Here is a 25,859-nt window from a genome sequence, read left to right on the forward strand (position 1 = left end):
TCCAGAGCACCAGGACTGCCTCCATCAAGCGGCGCACGAGCGTCTCGGGGAGCTGCTGCGAGTTCTGAAGTCCATAATCGGCAAACACCAGAGCCTCAACTCGGTGGACATCCTCAGTACGGCTGGAACAGTCATCGCCACGGTCAAAGGTGAGCTATGAACACCAGATCTCCCTTAAAAACACACACATAACTCACAGCTTTCCTGTAGAACATACCAGCCACTCCTCCGCTCTTCCTTCGGTCTGTTTTCTGTCTCTGCTTATCTAATCCCCCCCCCTCTCTCGTGGCAGTGTTCTCTCCTGGACATTCACTGTTACCGTGTCCTCTCGCTCACACTGTCTTCCAAAGAACTTCCCAGGGAATGTTTCTCAGTAGTTTTCCTATAGCTTCAAAGCAGTGCAGCCCCTCAGAAGTCACTCGAGTGCTCAGAATGCAGCAGCATGCATTTCAAACCCCACACAGAGAGTAAGAAAGTAGTATTTGGGAGTAGGATGCCTCACTCAGGAGGCAGGGAGAAGCGGGTGTCCTTTGTGCTTTGTCTGCCAGTCCAGAGGGAGCGACAGGGAGGAATCCTATTCAGTGTCTCATCCTCTGAGATTATGATCTGGCGTGCAGGTCAATTCTTAACTTGGCCGCCACACAAGAATCCCCCGAGTGTACCTCGTCTCAATTTGCATTGCAAAGAAGGGCATGAGGAGGCTTTTTGAAGAGCTTTCACTTAATGAGGAATGGTGACACGTTGAAGTGAACAAAGCCTGAAGAGGCTCCGTGTGTGATTGAAGCTCACCTTAGCTGAAATATTTGGATTCCGTCCACACACATATGGGTGTGTGCAGGCATGTGTGCCATAAACAATTATTGTGTGCATGCAAGTCTCATTTTTCCTGCAGCGCCGTGACTATTTGTGTGCCATTCAAACGTCAATCATTGACATCTTAATAGGCGTTCTGTAAAGGCTTTAGGTTTCGGCTCTTTGACATCGAATTAAGTAGAGTTAAAATTTTCAAACTTGTCACATTTAATTGCGACTGGTTTAAGGACACAGGTGTTAGTGTTACAATTGAACAAGAGCTTATGGTAAATAGCAAACATTTCCACTCTCTTAAGTCATGATGCTGTGCAGTGAAGCGTGCTGTGACGTCTTTTCTGCCACTAGGTGGCCGAGCCGCTCGCACCTTGACCCTCACACCGGGACACGGTGACACCACACGTACACACCGATACCTTTTCACAGCCGAATCTCAAAGCTGCGGATGTTTCGCAACGTGTTGATGTAAAATGATACGTCACTGTTCATGGAGGAGTGTCATGTGATCAGCAGGCTGTGTTTTGCTTTTCTCTAACATTAAAATCACATCACAACCAGTTCATTTGACGTATAATAGAATCCTGCGATTTGTTTTCGAGTGGAGTATGTCTTGCATTTCTACTTCATCACATTCCAAGGTGCACCTCAACACAAGAGGCCTCCATCCTGTGACTCTTCACATCCAGTCCCAGGCCCAAGTTGCTGCACATTCAGGTTATTCTGCGTTGGAGGAGAATTTTCTCCTGGACCTGAATTCCGCGTAGGACTTTGCAGCTGACGAGCGTTTTCGAGAGCGTTGTGCTGTTCCACTGAAACAATACCATTTTTCCCCGATGATGTAACTTCCACGTTTGGACCACTGGTTGGGGCCTGAGCATTGTATTCCAGCCAGCCTCAGGATGTCCTGTTGGGGGTAGGGGTTGGACAGAAGAGGAGATGTAACGGCACAAGAGAGTAGTGTGCTGTGAATGGTGGTGGCTACCGTACCCATGGACACTGGACCTCCTTTTTGGATCCTTTTTGCCCCCTCCTGACATAATCTTAACACTTCCTGTGCCTCTGAGTGAAGAGTCTTTACACTGGATTTATTTCTGTCGAGTGCTCCTTCTGATGGATAGAGGAACAGCAAACGTTTGGATCCCGTGAAGAAAAATAACTTGTCTGGTGGCGTGTTTAAATCAGCTGGAAGCATTGGTTACTGTTGTGATCGAAGCGTCGTGTTTCTGTTAAACGGGAGAAATGCTGACGAACGTTTTGAGGTGGGTAGTTTTGTCATTTGTAGCACAGTATAAAACTGTTTCCAAGAGAACATGAGTCGATGCGTTTAGGCTACCGAGGAAGCATCCTAGCGTTTGATAGGCGTTGGTAGGCAGGTGCTCTTCAACTTACGAGGACTCTGCAGCATCAGCGCTTAAAGTCTTCACTCTTTAGCAGTCTTCCTCAGATATTTGAGAAACTATTCAAGATGAGTTGGAGGTGGACTCGTCCCAGCTTGAGGTTTCTCAACTGATTCCTTGTTACAAAGACAAGATTCACAACATTGTAAGCTAAGCTAACCGAAGACAGCTGGTCTTCTATTCAACATGTCTGCTCTGTGGGTCTTTTGAACTCTAGAAATCTCCATTGTTCTGTTGGAGAGGAAAGGCTGAGGAAGTCATGGAGGCAGCGGAGTGCTCCGTGACGTCACTGATTTACTGCTTGCTGTTGGGACGCGTTTTCTGAGCATCTCTCTCCTGTTCATGTTCTCTGCTCAGTCAGGACAGGAAGTTTATTGTGAAGACTGATTACAGCTGTATTTACTCTGGTGTTTTTCCCCCATTCTGTCTTCAGTCATCACTGTGTTTAGACTTACAGCAGGAAGCTGCTGCCTCTCCCGATTACAGCCCAATACACACACTTGCTTATCTTTTCTGGTTTAAGGTACAAAGTTGTTTTTGGTTGTCTCTGGGGGGATTTTCAATTTTAAAATGTCTGCACATTGGAGATATGAAGATCTTAGCATGATCTGAAGAAAGTATTTTGCATTGACTCCGTACTACGTCATGTAGAGGTTGATGAATGCGTCATCAGTGGTGCCAGTGCACGACGTCTTCTGAATGTATGTAACCCTACTCACTCACTACTCACTCACTGCTCGACAGGGGTGAATTTTAAGGAGGTGAACGAGGAGAACAAACAGAAGCTTTTCGGAGAGATCTACGCTGCTATTGACACATTGGCGTTCACCTTTGGCAATGTGTAAGTATTGTGTCATAATATTGCATTTACCGTTGCTTGCTTCACTTCTGTGGGCTTCGTATGCAATCAAACTGCAGACAAGTGGTGCTTTCATTGTTAATGTTCCAGAGGTATGTGTTCCCTCTCAATTATGGGATTGCATCATTAATCTAGCTGCATTTACATTCATATAGCTCATTGTAATCCTGGGCAAAACAGTTTACATAACGGCACAAATATTGAACACATAATAGTCACAATAAACTAGAGAGATATAGAGAACAATAAAACTGAGCCTTAATATGCAAACAACAAAGCAGAACAGATTAGAAAACAAAAAAAACAAACTAAAAAAAATAGAAAACTATTCCTGTGTAAATACCAGACTAATGAATATGTTACATGTTACAAGTGGCACTCCAGCGACTTTACACATTGCACTTTTCAAAGTAAAAAGAATAACCTCATGTCATTTGGGATTGGGCTTAAAGTCTTTCATTACAAACTTATTTTATTTAGGATGCAGGGAAGGTCTAAAGATGCTATTGAATGGCATTATGGGAACTGTAGGATCTTGTGTGTGCTAGAGACTAAAAGTCAGGATATCTCAGCCGTTTCCTCTCTTATGTGAGTCCACCTACTTTATCAAAGATCAATGGAGTCCACCTTTAAACTAAAACATAAACGGATTTCTGGAAATCTTTTCGTTTAATCAATTTCATCCATTTGATTTGTGTCTCTGTTTTCCTCCAGAGTGTCTGACTTCCTTATGGGAGATGTAGAGAACGGATCGGTGTTGGGGCTCCCCCTAACTAAGAGAAGCAGGGTAAGAAAAGTACAATATATGTTGTGTAGTTCTGTCCATCACCCCCAAACAAACCGAACCACCTGCCAGAACTCTGCTTCACAGCTCAAAGGCTGATGCTAGTATATTCATATTGGCTTCACACTTGAACATACGTTTGTCGGTTCATTCACTGTCCCACGAACGCCAGGATGTGGCCTACTGCCCCTGAACTGTCATGTGAAATCTATGAAGAACGACCCGGCAGAGTTCAGAGTTTAGGGGTTAAGTGAGCGCTCGCTGGCTGACGCATGTTTCCAAAATGGTCTCGCTGGAATTGATGAATTGACGCTATGAATTGTTGTTTTCCTGTTGTAGGTTTCATGACCTCTCTAAGGAGAGGTCATTGTTCTGATGAGTTGTTTAAAGTATGTTAGCAGAGTGCGTCGTGCTTTGAGTAGGAAATGAATCCTCCTCACTGTTGATTGATTTTTAGTTTTTATCCGTCTTCTTTTCAGTCTTTTGAGAATCTCTCTGCGGAATCTGGAGGATCCGGCCCTGAGAAAGATGATCCGCCAGGTAAGACGGATCTCTATGACACACAGCTTCTGTCCTCTGGCACTGGGTAGGAGCACAATTAACTCTCAACTCAATCACGTATTAATGCATCCAGCAGTCATTGTGCTGTCAGCGTTACCTATCCTCAGATGCTATTAGCTCCTGTCACGCTCACCCAGGGTGACTCGCTGACACGGATGCAGCAGCGGTGATAGTTGCATGAGCGCTGGTCGCTGACCGTCACGCTTAAGTCCAGATGTTACAACGTCCTTGGTGGGGGTCGCGGTGCTTTTCACAGGGCCGTCGCAGCCGGTTCGGGCAGAGGAGGTGGACGGGACGCTGCAGCGGCAGGACGGCGGGGTGGAGTCGGCGCTGCTCTACGCCAAGGCCTGGTCCAAGTACACCAAAGAGCTGCTGGCGTGGGTGGAGAAGCGTCTCAGCATGGGTGAGTTGGGGCACAGCGTGGAGGCAACGGTGAAGTAGCTGCCGTCACACTGACGCACACAAGTCGGCTGTCGTCATGGACCGCGTACTTAACGTTAGCGCGTCATTATAGAAGTCTGAGGAGTCGAGTCAGGGAATCTTCATGAGGTGTGTTCATGTGTAGCTCATGCACAACATCTTAAACACTACAGTAAAAGTAATGAGAGGTTTCTCATCGGTGGGACTAATTAAAAAGATTCTTTTAATGATGGTTACAGATGTGTTTTAGACATAAAAGCATCCTTCTAGTTTTAGACTGTACGTACAGCATTCTGCACCGTGACGCTCACACCTCCAAGTGACGGAACAGTAAGGAACAATAAGCAGCTGTTTGTGGTTCATTTGTTCAGTTAGTCGTTGCTGCTGGCACCAAACGGTCGGCTGAAAATGTCTTAATGGGATGGTTCAGATGTTTTTGCGGCGGGGTTGCGTGAGCTTATCCATAATCTGTGTGTTACCTACAGTAGGTGATTCACTAAAGTCACGAAATAACAAAAAACAACTGCATCAACTACCAGCGCCGCCCGTGTTCTGTGAGGTAAAGTGACTGTTTGTGTTCCTCCTTTGTCTGGTGGCTTTGAATAGAGCACATATAGCGTCTGTCCGCGAGGTAAAGGGGTGAAAATACTCGAAATATTAATATGCTGCTACTCCGACCGCAATCCACTGTAGGCAATCCACTGACGATGGATGAACACCTCATACAACCCCACCTGTCCCTTTTTAAACTAGCCAGAGCCACACATGTGAGAAGTGTTTCTCGATCACCTGAGCTGGACTTAAAGAGTTATCAAGGCTCAAGGTTGAGAGTGAAGTGTGAGGGCTTTTGTTCAACTCTGCGGTTAATGAATGCTCTCAGTCTAATACTTCGTCAGTCAACACCGTGTCACAAAGCCCTCAGTCAAGCCGTACAGGACATTTGTTATCGGGCAAACAGACCTGCTGTTTGTTTAAAGACATCGATGTTGGTTAATGGTTTATATACTGATTCATTATACAGATCGTTATCATGACTCCAGGACCTTGTGTGCTTTAATCTGCAAATGCTTAAATCATTTTCAGATTGTCGTTTTTAAGGAAGCTCCTCTAGTTGATACAATAAAGGAACTTTAGCACACTGCCATTATCTGCACACACATAAACGACCGTTTGTATGCCAGTAGTAATTCAACTAAACTCGTGTGCTCTGTTTGCAGATATCGAGTGTGCAAAGAGTTACGCCAAAATGGCCGAATCTGCCAAGACGCTCGCGAGTCAACAGGTAAGTTGATGATGCAGGTGACAGTGACATCACAGTTTTGCTGCCGCCTTCCAGCTGTCATGGATTCACATTTAGACTTTCTCCTCCTCATTTAAGGAATTCATGCCTTTTCGTGAGCTCTACACGGCTGCCTTCAAGAATGACATTGAATACAGCCAGCTGGTACTTCACACTGCAGCAGTGCTCCAGAGCAACAAATTCATGCAGGTAATCCAGAAGCAGAAGCTGCGTTTCTGAACGGGCACTTGTTGGGCTTGTATAATGGGAACAAGAGGAGAGCCTGACTGTGTGTGTGGTGTGTGGGGGGGGTTGTGCGTTTTTGTTTCCAGCCTCTCCTGGCCAGAAAGAATGAGCTGGACAAACTACGAAAAGAGGTCAAGGAGCAGTGGCAGAGAGGGCAGAAGAAAATGGTGAGTCGATTGCCGTGAAGGCTTTATTCTGTAGAGGGCCACACAGAATCTACATGTTTCCCTGACTCGGTCCACGGTGGCTCTTGAAATGTGTGTGTGTGTGTGTGTGTGTGTGTGTGTGTGTGTGTGTGTGTGTGTGTGTGTGTGTGTGTCCAGAACGAGGCAGACAGTGCTCTGAAGAAGGCCCGGCTGCTGCAGGTCCAGCGGCAGGAGGAGTATGAGAAGGCCAAGGTGTCCACCAGCCGCCTTGAGGAGGAGCAGATCGGAGGAGGAGGAGGAGCAGCGGCGGTCAAACAGCTAGAGAAGAGGCGCAGGCTGGAGGAGGAGGCCCAGCAGAAGGTACAGCCCCGTGGGCCTGCTGATGTGCTCCGTTGTAGATTCTAATGTCCTGAATTCATCTTATAAGCTTCTTTAAACATGTTGTTTCTGAAGAATTAACTTTTTGTTTGTTGAAGTTGTTTTTAATGATTTTATTAGACCTACGTAGCATTAGCCCCTTTTTCTCAGAAGCATAGTGATGTGGCAGGTTCCTTGACAGAACCTGAACACACAAAATAGGAACCCGAGTACTACTCACACATTCATGTTCTGCTGTTCTTTGTTGAAACTTATTCGACGTTGAAAGCACAGAGAGACAGAACAACAAGGATTCTGGGCCAAGCTCCAACATTTAATGCCATTGCCACAAATCAGGCTCTTCAGGCCACAGAGACGATCCCCGTCGCACTACTCTAGTACTTAATGTCAATTAAACTGTTGCTGGCCAGGTCAGAGTTTATATAAGCTGCTGCATTGGTTGTGACCTCATTATCAGCTCTCAGTTTTCCGTTTGGAGCGTAGAGAAATGGATCTGTCTGGTCCAAGGAACTGTTCCCCTGTGACACTAAAGATAGAAGTTCATTCACAAGATCTTTGGTCGTTTATTTGATTCATCCACTTTGGACCATGTGACTTACAGCAGATGGAACTAAACTGGCTCAAGTCAAATCACATGAATGAGGTCGTAGAGTTGAGAATTTAATGATTTGTCTCCGTTTTGTTGAAGGCCGATGAGGCCAGGGAGCACTGCAAAGCATGTCAGGTTGATGTTGGGGACAAGAGAGTGGATCTGGCCAACACCAAGAGTGAGATCATCACTCAGATCCGAGAGATGGTCTCCCAGTGCGACCTCACCCTGAAGGCCGTGAGTTCCCATTTGTTCACTGAGAAAACGTTTGTCACAAATGTTGTTTTTAAAATGTTACACCAACTAACCCCCGCTAACGAGGCGGCACTCCGTACCTCAGGCACGGGTTAATGTTGCACGGTCCTTGTTTCAGATGACGGTGAACTGGTTCCAGCTCCAGCAGGCCCAGGTCGTGTCCCTTCCCGTCAACCACCAGAGTCTGTGTGAGAATGCCAAACTGTACGAGCCGGGCCAGCGCTACATCGACTTTGTCAGGGGTCTCCCCACTGACGGGCCTCGCCTGGAGTCCCACTCGTTTGATTCTGCCGTGACACAAAGCACAGGGTGAGACGTCAAGACCCTGCTGCAACACGCGGTTCAGTGGCGTCACTGTGGGGTTTACAGGCCATTTAAGAGGATAAACTTTCTGTTCCTAAAAGTTAAACCGTGCAGTGCAATGAACCTTTCACTTTGAGAACATAGATGTGTAAACCTAATCACAGTGCGTCATATTATAACGTAGGTAGGTAGGTATACAATAATGAACATAACTGGAATATCAGCTTATAAGTAAGCCCTCTTAGTTATCAGTGTTTATATTTACTTTCTCTGGTTTTATAGAGGAATTAGTTATTTGTGTAAGACAGTTTATTTCATCTCATCTCATCTTCAACCGCTTATCTGGGATCGGGTCGCGGGGGCAACAGCTCCAGCAGGGGACCCCAAACTTCCCTTTCCCGAGCCACATCAGAGATATAGTCCCTCCACCTGGTCCTGGGCCTCCCTCGGGGTCTCCTCCCAGCTGGTCGTGCCTGAGTTTATTTCAATGTAATTTAATTAATTTGAAATGTTCTATCAATTTGAACAGATTTTCAGTATTTTTTTCATATCAACAGCTTAAAGCTTGCGTCTTAGGGAGTTGAGGGAGCATGGTCGACAGTGACACAGTGGAATGTAGCTGGAGTGACGGAGTGAGACAGCTTGTTATTGAAAGCGTTAAACAATCGGGTTGGTCAGGGCTTCCTGCGGAAACGACTGCGGTCACGGGAGAGAGGAGCAGTGGACTTACCATCGCTCTCGCTTCACCTCTGTGAACGTTTTCAGTAGCTGAAGTTAAACACACAACATTGTTTCTGACCACTGTGGAACACATGGTGGTCATGTTTCAGTACCAGTTCTTGTGGTACGTGGTTAAAAATAGCAGTTTGTTTCCTTTTGAGGGAGTTGACACAGATTTGTGGTCTCTCTCTCTGTCTGTCTGTCTCTCTCTCTCACACACACACACACACACACACACACACAGACAGACAGACAGACAGACAGACAGACAGACAGAAATGAGAGAGTGCTTTGTTCTTACTTAGTTTTCTCCCCCCACCCCTCAACTCTGATCCCTCTGATCAAAAGAATTCAGCTTGGCTGAGAGGAAATGAAACTCTCACACACACACACGCACACATGCATCCACAGCATTGGTTTTCAAAAGGTTAATTATAGACCGCTGACCTACATACTCTATATTGTGAGAAGCATTAGGATACTTCGGTAACAATGACTGGCCTGGATTGCACATCGGCCATTCACAAGCCCCTCGGCTAATCATCGTTAAGCGCAAGTTAACGGCTGTCTTTGGTGGTGAGGTGGGGCTGGTCCTCATGATGTCATCGTTGTTCAGTTCTCTGTCATACACTCTGTGATTTGATCACACAGTGTAGGAACTACAGATGCAGTTCTAATTGAAATGAGTGTAGAGAGGGAGCACTTCTAGACTGTTCTAGAGTTATTGCTGGTGTTACATGGGAATGCTGTGGAATGTCAGATACTTTAACATAAAACAGTACGAGATTTGATTGAATTGTACTTTAGATTTCTCCCTTTGTCCTGTTAAGTTGATGTATGATATGTAAATTGACTTATGATTATAGTTAGAATTATTCCATGTAGAATGTCTCACAGAATATAGTTACATCATCGTTTTCCTCCCAGGATGCTGTTCAACAAGCGCTTGCTGAGCGGCAGCCACTCGTCCCACAGCAACCTGTCACAGGCATCTGTGACCTCTGACCTCCTCGGTGCAGATGACATGGAGAGTCCGGTCACTGCCCAGCATGCCAAGATTGCCGAAAGGCACTCCAGCAGTAGCGCTGACATCCAAGGTACGCAGGTCTACATTTAGCCTGATAGCTCCTGCTCTTCTAGAGTCTTGTAATCTTTTAAGCAGCATTGAAGAGAGACAGAGATCATATCTTCTACACTGCCAACATTGACCAACATGTTGTGCAGCCATGTGCAAGACAGTTTGTTTTATGAGTAACTTGCAAACATTTTGAAATAGGAAGTGAAGTGTGAAGACAACCAAACACTCTACTGTGTCGGTTTGCTCGTGTTGTTATCATCCTCCCAGATCTTTAGCTGATCGGTGCATCCGTGGTTAATGGCTCTTGACTTTTAGGTGAACAGATAGCAGTAGTGAGCTACTGACACTCTGGAGGCGTGTTGGTCATGTAGGTGTTGTTTTAGAGATTCTGCACCGATCAAATGAAAGACATTTAGGAACTCTGTTAATAAACCAGATCATTAAAAACAAAGATATGCACATTGCATACCCACTAAAACGAGTCCAGTTATGACTGAAAGTCATTTCAGTAACATTTCTGTTTTGTGTAAAGTCTGTAATGAAGGAAGAGATGCAAAAGTTCCATCTACAACACGAGTGGGCTGTAATATTGTCCGTGACAGTGTTTTGATTGGTCTTCATCCAGGACTCCGGATTCAGGCCTCGTTCCGTCCCTGGGCCTCGGCCAGCCAGGGTGGAGGTATGTGCAGCGACTCTGAGAGTGCCGGAGGGAGCAGTGAGTCCCGGTCTATGGACTCACCCACTGCGAGCCCAGGTAGGGCCGTTCAGGGCGGCAGCTTCAGTTTAAGTTTACCTCAAAATGTCATCTTAATCTACCTACAAGTTAAATGAGACTAATTATTAACTACATTGATCTTCTGCATGAATCTTTACATGCTGATAATGAAAACACATTTACCGCCTAGCCAAGAAAGCCACATCTCTCGCTTTGCCCCGGCTGTTGCACAACACTTATCTCTACGTTTGGCGGTAGAGTCGGCCTTGTGTAATTGCCAAAGACGCCACACATTGCAGAAGACAGACGGGATGAGCATTCCTCAGCGCTGACTGTCTCAAGTTGCCCCCAGGGCTCGCACACATTTTTTTTCCTTATGAACTTGATGTTCACCCAACTCTGTTAGTATGTTATCTCAGAGTCGAGCGGCTTAGCAACCACTGACAGAGTGCCTCTTTGTTGAACAGTAAGCAGCAAACACGAGAAATCTTTTCCTCTGTTGCTGTGCGACAGTTCGTATGCTTCACAGACAGTTTAATGACCGTGGACAGATCTGCTTCCTAAACATCGGGACGTGTTTGCAGAGGAGTCTGTTCACATAGATTATGTGTTCCCTATCAGCTGACACTTCCACTGATTCAATATAAAGTAAATAAATTATCAATACATCAAGAATCCCTGATGAGCCTTCTTATTGGGCTCATTAGAAAATCAACCACATTATTAAAATGGAGCGTATTTGAAGTGACCACTCAATGGAGGTGTGAATCACCAGCCATCCCTACTGGTGATGTGATCATCAACAACGTGAAGCTGACCACACCTCTTCTTTTGGCACTTTAAAGTCAGGAAGGTTGTCCCAGTCCAGCTCTCAGTAGTTCTCACTCCCAGTCCCACCACTGCACCGTAGACCACGTGAGACAGGAACTAGTAGAACGGACTTTATATAGCAGTGAAGATGCTGACTTACTGGTGTGTCCTGCCTTACTGCTCAGGAGACTTCAAGAGGAGATTACCCAGAACCCCCTCCACCGGCACCATGTCGTCTGCTGATGACCTGGACGACAGAGAGCCTCCTTCGCCCTCTGATAACGGTCAGTCAAACGGGAGGCTTTCAATGTGTTCCTACACTGAATACAAGAAGAAAGGAACTTGGCTTCTACTGATTGGTTCTTTCTCTCCCTCCACTCTGCAGGTTTGAGTGAGATGGCGATCGAAACAGCCAGCTCCCCGGGTCCCTTTAGAAACACCCAGATGTCCAAGGCGGCTCAAACCCACAAGCTGAGGAAGCTCAGAGCGCCGTCCAAGTGTCGAGAGTGCGACGGCCTGGTGGTGTTTCATGGAGCAGAGTGTGAGGAGGTAACCCTGGTGTTCTTTCTTTTGGTTTTTGTTTTGGAACTAATGGAACAAAACACCAACCATGAGCCCTCTCTGGACCCTCACTGAATGAGTCCACAGCATTCAGAGTTCTTCCAGTTCAACAGGAACATTGCCAACGTTTCACAATGGCGTCTTTATCGCTCATGGTGAGCAAAAATCAAACAAAAACAAAAGAGCAAGACCACCTCGTCCCTCATCAAAACTCTTGAATAGAGGGAGACTTTGAAAGTGGCCCCAGGCTCTCTTCAGAGACCAAGTCCACCAACTGGTCTCGGTCGAGGTCGGGCAGTGGAAACTGAAGACTTTCTGTTGGTCCCCTGTGCCCCCCTGTTCACTTTAGATCCAGTTTCTTTCCATATTTACTGGATACACTGATACAAAGAGCATAACAGAACTCACTGGACACGTCTTTATTTAAGTGGGTTATTGATGCTGGGAGACGTAAGAATAAGACTCTGTGGTGCTTTGGAATCATTCCATCGGTTCAGTGAGTTACCAGACATGAAGCTTTCCTTGTCTTCATGCTGAGGCGTAGTTAAAAACACATGAAGCTATAAAGAGTAGAGATGTAGACATTTTATTTGAGTTGCATTTACAGTAAGTGGTTGTTTCTGATTGGTTGTGTAACTGTTAACTTCAAACTCGATCCTGCTTTTATGCTTCTATAATGATCAAGCTTCAGTTCCACCCTCTGTTTTCATCTCTGCCCGTCAGCGGTGTGAGAAAGTCGTTCACTTTCAACCAACGTGCTTTTCACTACGTTTATGTATATGCAGTGTTCCTTGGCCTGCCATAAGAAGTGTCTGGAAACGCTGGCCATCCAGTGCGGCCATAAGAAGCTCCAGGGGAAGCTACACCTCTTCGGCATTGACTTCACTCAGGCAGCGAAGAACTGTCAGGACTGCATCCCCTTCATCATCAGGAAGTGCACATCAGAAATAGAGAACCGAGCTCTCAACATAAAGGTAGCTTCAGTCAAATATGAGCGATAATAACATGTGTGAATATCCTGTTGTTAGGGTGTGGCTTCTTCTCTTTGGCTTCCCTGAAAAGGATACAATACTGTGGCCAATGCATTAATGTCAGTGATCATGATAATGTTTCAAGATGAATGTTGTTTTAATGATGACATACTAGTTACATTTGGCACCAGTTTGCTGTTTGCACCAAATGAATGCTGTTAAAACTGAAAATTCATCCTCAATTCAACTTATCTTGTATAATTCTTTGACCCACATCGCATTCTTAAACCTAAAGTTTGCTCCATTTGCTGTTAACCCATGAACTGAATAATGCACAGTGTGTGTGGTATTAATAATGAGCCGCAGTGATAACCCGGTTGTGCCGTGGTGATCCTAGAAGTTGCGTCTCATTCTCCTGCGTTGACTGACGTTTGTTTTTGTGCCGTGAAGGGAATCTACCGAGTGAACGGAGCCAAGTCTCGGGTGGAGAAGCTGTGCCAGGCCTTCGAGAATGGAAAGGACCTGGTGGAGCTCTCCGAGCTTTATCCCCACGACATCAGCAACGTCCTCAAACTCTACCTGAGACAGGTGGGCTGCTTCTGAAACCTTCTCCGTAGCATAATACATACTGGGCTATTGTAAATCTACTTACACCCACAAAGAGGGTCATCCAGAAGAGGATAGGAGCTGGTTAAATGTGTGCTCTACAGAACAGAACCACTGCGGTGGTGTTTATTTCTCTTTATTTATTTTGGTACATAACTCCCCCTCTTGTCCCCCAGCTGCTTATCTTTTTTCTAATTCCGTCCCACTTGTCTATTTACTCAAACGATTCAATTGTTTCTGTTTATTATTAACATCCTTGTTTCATTTGTTTCCTCTGCAGCTTCCAGAGCCGCTCATCCTGTTCCGATATTATAACGACTTCATCGGCCTGGCCAAGGAGAGTCAGAGTGTCATTGTGGAGGAACTGGAAGCATTGAGACTCAGTCCCATTCCGGTGACCCCGGCCCAGGTCAGCGTGGACCTCAACCGGGTCCTCTTCAAGATCAAGGACCTACTGAGGCAGCTGCCACCAGTTCATTACAAGACCCTGCAGTTCCTGATCGAGCATCTGCATCGGTACAGCGGCCTCAGTCATATATCACTTTATGCTTAAATCTCAGTATGTAATACGCTGTTCAATAGAGAACCGATGACTTTGAACGGGTCAGGACTTTAAAGTCTAACGTGATCTAAATCTAATAACCCGTCCTCTCTCCAGGGTGACGGAGCAATCGGAGGAGAACAAGATGACCGCCAGCAACCTGGGCATCATCTTTGGCCCGACGTTGATCAAACCGAGGCAGGCGGACGCCGAAGTCTCCCTCTCCTCACTGGTGGACTACCCGTATCAGGCGCTCGTGGTTGAACTTCTGATCAGACACTACCAGATGATCTTTGACACGCCGCTCAGTCCGCTGAGTCGCACCTCGCCTACAGAGGCTGACGCTCAAGCCCGCCACGCCGACCAGGAGAAGGAGCAGCAGCTGAGCAGGCACTCAAAGTCGCTGGGAGACATTAAGGAGGTAATTTGTTTTTGTGTTTCCACATTAATATCATATACGGCACATTAAACATGAAGTGATAGGTTAACCTTGTTTCCTGTCTTTTCTTACAGCAGAGCTCTAAGGTGTATAAGAGGCATTCCTCCATGATTCCTTCCTCCCATTTGTTTGCTGAGGTTCAGGAGACCGTGCCCCGCCTCAATGGGAGCGACTTTGAACCAGGTCAGTATTGTTACAAAGATAGGTAGCCCAATAATTCACTAAGGTCACTGGCTGCTGGATGTTGTCTGTATGTCCACAGCATTTGACTGGATATGTTAATGTTTGACCTGTTGTTGATCTCTCTATTCAAAGTCGATGAAGTGGACTTGGAGCCCTTCAATGGGGTTTTGTCATCGGGCGTCCCAGAGGTCCCCAAACCCGGAGAGACAGGCCTCAGTCGTTCTCAGCATAGCACGGTCGCCAGGGTCCTGCTCCGACACCCTCGCAGCAAACTGTCGTCCCGGCCGGTGAGCCTGCCGGCTGAACGTGTCCTCAGCCGAGGCCAAGTAGACGAGAACAACACGCGGAACAGCACCGAGCAGGATGACCGGAAGGGAGGCAGCTTCGACCAATCCATCGAAGAGGTGGACGAAACTGAGAATACAAAATTGCGAGTGGGTACACATTACCGGGGTACGTTCATTGACACCCAGACGTTACGCAGAACTTGGGACAAACAGTACAAGCATGACTCCAGGACTGTCAGAATTGTGGCCAGTTCTCCCACAGAGAGTGCAGCAGTGGATGCCGGCAACGTGACGGCTTCTGTATCTTCATCATCTTTCTCCCTGGGAACCACCGGGAGCATTAGCACCATCTTCCCTAACAGACCCTACACTGTTGCGGTGCGACCTAGCAGGACTTTAAGAAGGGAGGACAATGTAATCAAGTACAATCCTGTCGCAACAGCTTTCAGGGCTGCCAGAACTCTACAGCCCCCCCCAGGGACCTTCTACAAGCCCCCGTCGGGGAGCAAAGTCAAAGAGCTGCAGAACTGTGCATTAGCTAACAGCGCAGAGGAAGAGGATGATGAGGAGGAGGAGGAGGAGGAGGAGGATGATGATGAGGAGTTGGGGATTGAGATAGAGGTGTCTGTAGATGAGCCTCTTGAGGAAGACGATGAGGCCGAGCAGGGAGCCATGTCTCAGTCTCCCAGCTCTAGTCCCGAGGAACTGAGCCCGAACCAGGCCAAACCAGTGTACCAGAGACTAAGGCCCAGGCGCCTCCAGGAGGTCGAGCATCGAGAGGCTCACTTTGTGTGATCGCCTGAGAGTCAGCAGAGGTCTACAAGAACACTGCTCCAACACTGTGTGCCATATTGTAATATACAGAGAGTAAGAAACATCTGCAAGTCCCAGATGTGCTTTGACGGTGGACACCTTCGGTCCTCAACAGACAAGATGCACTTAAAATGCTGTATATTAACATGATTCACCGACGTGTCATTTAGCCCGGTATACTCTGGCACCTGGTCAGAATATTTATAAAAAAATTAAACTGTGCAATTACGTTTTTATTTGAATATTTTGTACCACGTTCTTACAGGCTCACTATGTTTATATACCAAAAAACTCTGTTTCAATCGTTACAGTAGTGCATGTATTCACAGCATGGTGCACTTATCAACACTCACATCCCTGAGTCTCTGCTCAGTCAGAATGTTACATTTCGGTTGTAGTTAATAATGTCACAATAGCTTGTGTATAAAGCAACGTAACGCCCTCTGTTAAATGCTGTACTGGGTACCTGCATTGGCATTTGGTAATGTGATGAAGCACCAGTTGCAAAGGGTGTGATGCACTTGTTTTTATACTGTTGACTTGTATGGTGTCGACACACACTGATCTGAAAAGCTTTTAGGAATGCCACTGGACTGTATCATGGTGTTCTCTTTCTTATTTTGATATAACTTTTACATTTCTTAATAGCCAAAGCTGTTTTTTCTTTTTACACCTGAATTAGTTTGATCAGTGACCTAAACCTTACAGCGTCTCTGCAACAGGAGTGCATCATGTATTTAAATGGTATCTGTTTTTCATGGTAATGTACACGGTTGACAGAATGTTGAAAGGTTCAGTGTAAAAAAAACAACAGGTACATGAAACACCCTTTTGTAACTTATTAAAATATATCTGACAAATTCCATGATGGTCCGTCTTCTTCCTTCAGAAACGTTCAACTTTTTAATTCCATGATTAGAAGTTATGCAGTCGTATTGTTTATTGTTCTACAGTAAAGTCATTAACCGAGCCGCATGGCAGCCTGTGGATCTAGAGAGATGTTCAAATGAAAAGTTGCATATTAATTGTTTACCAGTTGTGGGATTATGCAGTACAGCGTAGGCCAGGTGGTTAGGTCATGCAGGCCTCTGCTAATGCTCTCGTCTGTTTGTAGTCTCCCAGCACTGAGAAAGCAGATTAAAATCAATCTGCTTAACTGTTCACAAGCTCTGGGTTCTAGCTGTGGAGCAGCACTCGGTAGAATATGCGGCGCTGCGCTTTGTGTATTGGGTTTCTCTCTACAGTGCAAGTGTTCTTCTGAGGTAAGTGATGTCCTTCTGAGCTGTAGCCATGCTTTATTCAACACATATATTTAATAGTAATGTGGCAGCCGTAGCATTGCACAGTAGTTGTTCCTGACGGAGGTTAAAGGTCATTCTGCTACATGTACTGAGGCTGATGTTCAGTGCAGTGACTTTAACCATGACTAGAGCTGAGAACGTCTGGAGCATGAGGAACGCTCTATTCTTGTTCTGCTGACCATGTGGAGAGTCTTGAGCTCGTTGACCTCATTACGGAGCTGAGCACTCAGGATGAACGGACGACACAGGACTTCATCCACAAAATCCAGCTTTCCAAATGCAAATGATTGTTTAAGTCCTAAATCTTCTTCTAGATCTTGGGAGTAGCTTCGTTGAGCTTGTGAGAGTAATGTGGACCGGTTGAATACAGGTTTGTTGTCTGGTGCCGGCCCCCAAGGGGTAAAGAAGAGGCGCCATGGGGGCAGGAGAAGAGGTCAAACTCCTGCTGTGGAAGAACTGGACCGTCCGCAGGAGGCAGAGGGTAAAATCCACTCCGCCATCAATTCTACACTCCAGCTGAATGCTTGAACTATAGGAACTACTTCTTAGATATGTTTTAAAGGCCACTAATATCCTTTGTGCTTAAAACTAAGCACAAAGGAAGCAATATTTGGCTTCCAAAATGTATGTGACGTGAAAATATCTCATAGACCTACACATGTGATCTATTAAATAACTTTGTCAGTTTATGTTGTTGCTTGTCATCATATCATGTAGCATACTTTCTATTGTAGCTACTCATCTGTTTGTTTTATTTGTTCAGCTATTTCTTAGTGCTGGGGCATTATTGACCTATCGGACCAGTTTACTAATCATTAAAATATATATAGTGTCCAGGTCAATTCTTTGCATTTCTTCATCCAACAAACACATCTGTTTGACTACCTTCAAACTTACCTTCATCCTCTCCACCAGGTGCGTTTCTTCATGGAGATCATGTGGCCCGTTATGCTGGTCATGGGGCTCGTGTGGCTGAGACGAGTGAATCCACTCTACCGTCAACATGAATGTATGCAAACGTATTTTTACCAGAAAATAACACAAACATTTGATGTCTTATTCACATATATTCATAAATGACTTGTGTAAAGCTCTGAAAGCCAACAGTGTCTCCTCTGCAGGCCACTTCCCCAACAAGGCCATGCCCTCCACGGGGGTCCTGCCATGGATCCAGGGAATCTTCTGTAATGCCAACAACCCTTGCTTTCAATACCCCACCCGGGGGGAATCTCCCGGCCTGGTGTCCAACTACAACAACTCCATGTAAGCGTCAGCCTGGGCTGGTAGAGGGAGGCTGTTTTAAACCGGAGGTGTTGAATTCCTTTTGATCTGAGATGAAAGGGCAGAAATATGTAGTGAAGTCAATGAGAATATGTTTAAATGTCTCTGGATTATGATCCGTGTGTGCATTCGATCATGTGTGACGGTGTATGCTGTTAATCTGCTGTTCAACGAGCAATACGTGTGGTTTGTTACTGACCTCAGATTGGCTCGTTTCTACACGGATGCCCAGGAGCTTCTTTTTAGCGACCCGGCGTTTCTGCAGCTCGGGCGCCTCTGGACAGAACTGAATGCTATGAGTAACTTCATGGACACACTGCGCACCCATCCCGAACAGATGTCAGGTCAGTGCTCCAGCCGTTCATCAACACATTGTCTGCAGAGGCAAACCCAACGTCCTTCTGGTTAGATGGTTCACTGGAGGAGATGTGACTTCTGGATTACCCAGTAAAGTTTTTCAGTTGGAAGTTTGTATAAATCTTAATTTACAGCATGACTCAGCATTGCAAGCCGCTCTTAGTCTCCTGCTCCTGGAAGAACATACTTTGATATCATTAAACTTCTGGGTTTTTGTGGGCTAATGGTGAGGAGAATGGACAGGAAATATCAAGTCATGGAAGCATCATCTGGTCAACAGCAGCATCACAGTCTACGTCATGTTGTACACATGTTCCCATCAGTCATAGCTGTGCAGCCTGTAGCAGGATCACATGACATGAGTTAAAGAGAGGTCCATAATGTAAGCTGCTTACGTTCACCACTGGTGTGTTGTTCACGCGCCCTCTGTCCGTGCTCCTCTCATGAAAAGCATACTGTAGAAACACAGGTGCATGCAAACCATTCTGTTCATGTCAACATATCAAATATACGTCATATAACACTGTGTACATCTACACTGTCTACACAGTGTGTTACCCAGCAAAACAAACCTTTATGATGGGATTGGAATGAGTGCATTCCAGCCTGTGGATGACTGCGTCTGGTTGCTCCCTCTGCTGCCACTCTCACAGAGAAGTATGCAGATGGACCAACAGAGCTAACAGAGATATGGATCCACATTCCACACAAGTTCCCATGAGGCCCAGGACAGAAAACTGAATTTGGTTGAGAACCAAGTTATGTAACTGTTGAAAAAAGACTGGTATTAAACAGGAAGTGTTTGAGTGAACATGTGTGTTGTATGTGCAAGGCCCTTGACTGTGAGCAAGTGTGTGTGTGTGTGTGTGTGTGTGTGTGTGTGTGTGTATGTGCACCTTTGTCCGTCTATAGTTGTATTCCCCATAATGACCTGTACCTAAAGAAAGCATGCTGTCTGACGGCCAGTGATGTCACTTTGGATATTCTTAGAGTAATAGATTGTTTTGGAAGTTATTTGCTTTCTGGTGGAGAGTTTTATGACAAGAACAATAACCTCTTTGTCCCGTAAATATGAAGCTTAGCTTAGCTTAGCTTAGTTTAGCACAAAGACGGAAGCAGAGGGAGACTGCTAGCCTGCCAGCAGCTGATCAGTCCACTAATTAACAGTTTTATCTTGTTTGTTTAATCCACATGAGAATCAAAGTGTACAAATGACAGTAAAGGGACTTTTGTTTTAGTGATCAGTGCGTCATACATTTTCACTTGGTGTGCACAACCTCACCACAAAAACAACTAGTTTGCATCAATTGAGCAGATATCATTTTGTCATTTGTCGTGCGGGCTAGCTGGTCTGTCAGGTCACTTTGTCCACCACCTCTCGGACAGGAACAGGACTTCAAACATTCTTCTGGGCTTTCCTCTCTCTTTCTGGCTTCTTGGTTTCTTTGTGGTTTCAAGTGGGCGAATGAAAGCTTCAACAGAAACTAGCGTCTGTGTAGGGCTGAACCTGGATGCAGCCCACACCAGCACTTTGCATGACAGAGTGACGTTTATTCATGCACAGACAGGCCGCTGAATAATGAGGCGGTGCAGAGGTAGTGTCCTCATCCTATGTTCATAACCTTTTAATACAACAGATTTGTCAAAACTTGCCCAAAATTTGTTATCCAGCATCCACTGCCTGATGATGGAGTTTGCTTCTGTCGAGCACAGACAACAATAGTTAGGGTGAATTGTTATAGTAGTGACAGGTCTCCTGTTGGGTCATTTTCATTCATGAACTCCCTCTGTCTCTCTATGTAGGCCGAGGAGTAAAGGTGGAGACCATCCTGAAGGACGATGAGACTCTGACATCATTCCTGCTCAGAGACATTCCTCTGACGGAGTCTGTGGTGTATCAGCTAGTCAATGCCCAGATCAGGCCTGAACAGGTACACAGCCACGCACACACACACACACACACACACACACACACACACACACACACACACACGCACGACAGGGCTCAGTAGCTCGGGGTACATGTGTCGCGCTTCAATGAGATGTTTGTGTAGTGTTGGAAACACAACCGATGAAGAGAAGACTGTCACCATCCGCCAGCCTCGACCCAACATGTACCTTACACACCACACTCTAGACTCTAGATTCCTGTGACTAAGTCTCCTGCAAGTACAGACTCGCTCCCTTTGTAGTGCCTCTGGGAACATGTTCTCTCTGATTCAATGGTGTCAGTGATGCTGTCTGAAGCTGTTCTGTATACATTCAATATGCCAAGCTGAACACCTGTGTGTTTACGTCTCCATGCTTCCACTGGTAACACCGTATTTAATGTCACGTTGCTATGAATTGTGGGTAATTCATTTTACGATGGGGAACTAAACTAAACTGAAACTTGACTGTTTCTGTGAAAGGAGTCTTCATTGAAGAGAGCAATACGTTTTAGTTCAGCCTGACAGCAAGATGAAGCGGTAAAAATATTCTAAATACAGTTTAAACTTAAACTTAAGTTGTTCTTTAAGTGAGCTTTTCATCCAGCAGCTAAAAGTAGCTCTGCTGCTGCCCCAGTCCAGAGCAGCTCTTTGTTGTACTCCAGTGCTGGAGGCGTTCAGGGACACCTAGTCTACTATGGCAATACATTGACTATGGATACACCAACCAACTTCAAAACACCCAAACCAACACACGTACCACATGAATAGTGACAGTGTAAAGGAAACAAAAACACATACACACCTATATCAACATATTCATTGAGGTGAAGCAGGAAACAACAGAATAGAAGATACTGACCTGTGAAGCTCCATAATAGATGATATTATATCACTGATGTCAGAATGTAATGCTTCAGTCCTTGCAGTGTAAACTAACGCACGTCTCCTGTCCACTTCCACTTCTTTGCAGTTTGTCTTTGGGGTTCCGGCCTTGCATTTGAAGGACATTGCCTGCAGCCTGACGCTGCTGGAGCGCTTCCTCGTCTTCCCCAGCCGCAGAGGGCTCTACGCCGTTCGCAATGCCATGTGCATCCTCACCCCTCAACGGCTGCAGATCATTGAGGACAGATTCTATGCTAACGTTGACTTCTTTAAGCTCTTCAGACTGGTCAGTGTTGGCTGTGGTTTGACCTAAATATGTGCCGAGGTTTATTGCTAAGAGCTACAGCCTGTTATTTAATGTTTCATCATTGTTATTAAGAACAATCACAATGTAATTGAGAACCCGTTTCCACTCTTACACACGGCTCACACCAGTCACAGCCGTCCACTGTGGTCCTGACTGTGTGAAGTTCATAGAAACATCACTCTAAATGAGTGCAATGCATACATTTTGACAGACGTTATCTATTTAGTTTATGGATCAAAAAGGCCAGTTTAGAGCTGTGGTTGGACTGTCGCCATGTTTTTGAGCTCATTTGCAAAGATTTTCAAAGGCTGTTCACTGACGACTGAGCCAACTGTCTGAATGACTTGAGGTGAAGCTGTCATGATATGTAGTGTTGGGCAGGATGTGACAAAATAGGATCAAGCAGTGCCATGTAAGCGTTAACGTATGTGTCTAATTAATGAATTAATATCTTGATGACAAGTTAATAGAGCATTTGTTTTGTGAGTGATGGAACAGAGCCATGGACATAAATCACATCCCTGTGTTAGGAATTGAAGATGCTTCGTGTAAAATAGGAAACCTGTTTAGGTTCCTGATTGACAACATTATATTCTCATCATCCACATTTTAAAGCGACTCTTTTAAAGATGAACATCTACTATTTTAGAGTCATCATAATTTAACGATGTCGCTTATTGCTGTCACACAGCTTTAACCCCGGATCAGAACATGCCGCTCATCTTTAGTACATTCACTGGTTTAAACGCTTGAAGTCTGACTTCACACTGGCAGTTTGTGGTCAAATCACAACTGAAGTGAAACCTAACAAGTCCACACAGGCCCATCATACTGCAATTATGTTCATTCCCAGTCGATAAACAGATGGTAATATTTTCACAAGGATTCTGACTCACAGGGTGGGACAAACAGTTCTCAGAGACATGCAGGTTGGCATGCATATCAAGTAAATGCAGTCTATATGCTGCAGGAACGTTAGAGAACTTTGCTTTACAAGAACCCAAATGTGTCCATTAGAGACAAGCATGAAATATGCACTTCAAGTGACAATATTTTAATATTTGAAAAAGGATGGAATATTTAAAACATAAGTAAAGTAAGTAAAATACACAACCAGATTCTTTTACTACAAATATAAGATACTAGTGGGGTGACTACGGGGGTGACCGTGGCTAAGTGGAGAGCAGGGTCGGCGGTTCGATCCCCGGCTCCTGCTCTACTAGTCTCGTGTCAATGTGTCCTTGAGCAAGACACTTAACCCCAGAATGTCTCCCGTAGCTGCGTCTACGGTGTGTAGATAGATATTGAATTGTAAGTCGCTTTGGATAAAAGCGTCTGATAAATGACCGTAATGTAATGTAATGTAATGTAGCAATAAATATGTGGGAATTTAAACTGAAAAAATAAAAATATCAATAATAATTCAGATAATAATTCAGATACTGAGTGCAGGTCGAACTCGTTTACCTGTGATTTCAATCTTCAAACATGATTGAATCAACATCACATTGCTGTGAAGACCTTCTCACATTCAAGCAGGGCCTCCTTGAACTGCTGGTGGCTCAATGAAGACTGTGCTGAAGTTCTGCCAACATGCTTCCAACAGGTCCGGGTGATATGAACAGCCATGAGCATGAGCTGAGCAGGCTGTCTGTAATTAGCTTAGTGAGGAGACACTCCTCTCTTCAGTAATCACAGGCCACTTTAAGTAAACCCAGGACACAATGAGACAGACAGCCGACCTCTGCCTCAGCTTCATCAGGCACACTCACATGAGACCGGCTCAAACTGTCTGTCTCTGTCTGTCTCTGTCTTTAGTCTTCTGTCTGTCTCTGTCTTTAGTCTTCTGTCTTTAGTCTTCTGTCTGTCTTCTGTCTGTCTCTGTCTTCTGTCTTTAGTCTTCTGTCTGTCTCTGTCTTCTGCTACAGCAGCGAAAGGCTAAAGTGCGTTTTGCCATCATTTCATGCCATCTTCTTCCCAATATAAATACATTTTCCTCATTTAATCTCAATTACAGCTTTCTCTGTGGACACAGTTTGTTTACAATTTTCTCTGGTCCACTAAAACATGTTCATGTCACTACATATTTCATCACCTAATTTCACTTATTCTAGTAAAATAGTTTGTTTATAAATCTGTTTATTATAAAAATAATTATAATTTTATGACATTTGACATAAAACAAACAAGATCGTCACTTAGATCAATATGTCTCTTCACTGCATCAGTTTCTATTGACTTACAAGACAGAACTTTTAATAACACTACGTATGTATCCGAATACTTCAGTCTGTCTTCAAGCGCCAGGATCATCCTTTCCTTTTTCATCTTGAAAACAAACAAAGTGAGGCCACGGAGGAGATATAGCAACTTCCTCTGTGTCAGGAAGAAGTTGTGTTTAGGAGAAACAGAAAAGTACTCATGTTCAAAGAATGCGTCTGTGTTTCTCTGCAGCTTCCTCTTGTGCTGGATAATCACTCTGAAGGCATTGAAATTCAGCTCTGGGTGCAGGTCGTCTCTGCTGTCTCCGTAAAGCTGCGAGAGGTAAAGCTTGGTCCAGTGCACCATTAGAAGTTCACCGCCTGCTATGTTTAGCTGTCAGGAAACAGTGGCTTCCCCTGCTGGCCTTTTCATGCAGACAGACAGTAGGGGATATCGTGTAGTGCGTAATAGGAAGGCTAAATCCAGAAAAGGCCTGTTCAGCCTAAAAAAACAGATACATCACCATCATGGAGCATCCCAATGGAAACAACACGGGGGCTGCACAGGTGAAGCCTCTATTCATGGAAAAGGTTAAACGTTAAGGTGATTGAGGGATCTGTTTGTGTGCGTATATACAGTATATTTATATATATATATATATATATATATATATATATATATATATATATATATATATACTGTATATACATTTATATATATGTATATTTGGTTGTATCCATGTAAGTTGTGGTGTACTCGTAGTCTTAATCATGCAGTGGGTGTGTCTATGAACGTTGTTTTGTTTGTTGCATGTTTCCATGGGATAGTTGGTGTAGCTGACAGTCTGACATCCTGTTGGCGCGACACTCTTCTTTGTCTGGACCACAGACCGTCGATAGTGGAGACACAACGTGAAACTGTGTTACCGAAGTGTTGCTAAGTGAACATAACTGTATTTATGTGTCAACAACAACAACTACTCATTTTCAGCTCTGTGATGGTGTGTTTCAGATAAGTGGGGCGTAGTGATGAATTAAGTGAGGTTAAGACTTGATAACTGCTAAAGGAACATGTCATGCTTCTGTTTATCTACAAATAGAACATATAGATTAAAAAAGGCATAGCATCAGGGTGATGTCTTTGTTACTTGCACATCTGATCATTCCTATGCATACATTGTGTTCCTTTATCTGGTAAACAGGTAGTCGTGTGTGTTCTGTGATCAGCCAGAGGTGACAAACACACCCGTGACAAGTTGCACAACATTGAGTTGTTGCATCAGAGACTGCGATCAGGAACAAAACACTGCACTGTAATTAATCATTTTTATCAATGAAGCAGATTTTTGTCCACACAGTTGCTTATTGTCTGTATCGATCAGTCCACTGGGATTGCTCCTCACACATCTTTAACTCTTATCTTGTCTTATTCACGCTCTGTTTTACCTTCTCATCCTCCAGTTGTACCAGAGGAACAGCTCCAGGGAGCTTCTCCAGGTCATGACTCCTCTCTTCCAGAGCAGTCTGTCCTTCAGGGAGGCGATGGCCACGGCCTCCAGCCTGGTGTGTGGCTACACTGAGGGCGCTTTCTCCCGAGTCACCTCCTTTAACTGGTACGAGGACAATAACTACAAAGCTTTCCTGGGCATCAGCGGCCACAGGGCACAGGGCCACTACACGTACGACAACAGCACCAGTGAGTGGACACATGTATTAGTATGATGACAGATGTTAGAGTAACACTTATATTAGTATGATAATATGACAGATGTTAGAGTAACTCGTATATTAGTATGATAGTATGACAGATGTTAGAGTAACTCGTATATTAGTATGATAGTATGACAG

The 25,859-nt window shown here is 45.0% G+C and overlaps 2 protein-coding genes across 5 annotated transcripts in view; both read left to right on the forward strand.

The window, feature by feature from the left end:
• arhgap29a (Rho GTPase activating protein 29a) overlaps positions 1 to 16,614 on the forward strand; it is a 30,671-nt gene extending 14,057 nt beyond the window's left edge. The window contains exons 3-23 of one of the 3 annotated variants that reach the window (XM_068710072.1): positions 6 to 149; positions 2,952 to 3,048; positions 3,781 to 3,853; positions 4,330 to 4,390; positions 4,668 to 4,814; positions 6,049 to 6,113; positions 6,210 to 6,320; positions 6,443 to 6,523; positions 6,680 to 6,862; positions 7,569 to 7,706; positions 7,843 to 8,033; positions 9,675 to 9,844; positions 10,451 to 10,579; positions 11,536 to 11,634; positions 11,736 to 11,899; positions 12,697 to 12,885; positions 13,333 to 13,470; positions 13,769 to 14,004; positions 14,147 to 14,450; positions 14,546 to 14,651; positions 14,784 to 16,614. In XM_068710072.1, the coding sequence (XP_068566173.1) occupies positions 6 to 149; positions 2,952 to 3,048; positions 3,781 to 3,853; positions 4,330 to 4,390; positions 4,668 to 4,814; positions 6,049 to 6,113; positions 6,210 to 6,320; positions 6,443 to 6,523; positions 6,680 to 6,862; positions 7,569 to 7,706; positions 7,843 to 8,033; positions 9,675 to 9,844; positions 10,451 to 10,579; positions 11,536 to 11,634; positions 11,736 to 11,899; positions 12,697 to 12,885; positions 13,333 to 13,470; positions 13,769 to 14,004; positions 14,147 to 14,450; positions 14,546 to 14,651; positions 14,784 to 15,733 (3,776 nt within the window). In that variant the 3' untranslated portion in view covers positions 15,734 to 16,614. The other 2 variants (XM_068710071.1, XM_068710073.1) reach the window with 2 other exon arrangements.
• An 853-nt stretch (positions 16,615 to 17,467) lies between these two features.
• The window catches only part of abca4a (ATP-binding cassette, sub-family A (ABC1), member 4a), a 30,187-nt gene continuing 21,795 nt past the window's right edge, over positions 17,468 to 25,859 (forward strand). For both annotated transcript variants that reach the window (XM_068710069.1, XM_068710070.1), the window contains exons 1-8: positions 17,468 to 17,533; positions 17,968 to 18,061; positions 18,174 to 18,315; positions 18,538 to 18,677; positions 20,494 to 20,621; positions 21,592 to 21,789; positions 24,265 to 24,354; positions 25,473 to 25,707. In XM_068710069.1, coding sequence (XP_068566170.1) covers positions 17,468 to 17,533; positions 17,968 to 18,061; positions 18,174 to 18,315; positions 18,538 to 18,677; positions 20,494 to 20,621; positions 21,592 to 21,789; positions 24,265 to 24,354; positions 25,473 to 25,707 — 1,093 coding nt within the window. The remainder of the gene's footprint in view (positions 17,534 to 17,967; positions 18,062 to 18,173; positions 18,316 to 18,537; positions 18,678 to 20,493; positions 20,622 to 21,591; positions 21,790 to 24,264; positions 24,355 to 25,472; positions 25,708 to 25,859) is intronic.

This window comes from Cebidichthys violaceus, unplaced genomic scaffold, assembly GCF_023349555.1.
Source record: "Cebidichthys violaceus isolate CVI_PGR_0920_01 unplaced genomic scaffold, fCebVio1.0.p SCAF_15, whole genome shotgun sequence".
Lineage (NCBI taxonomy): Eukaryota > Metazoa > Chordata > Actinopteri > Perciformes > Stichaeidae > Cebidichthys > Cebidichthys violaceus.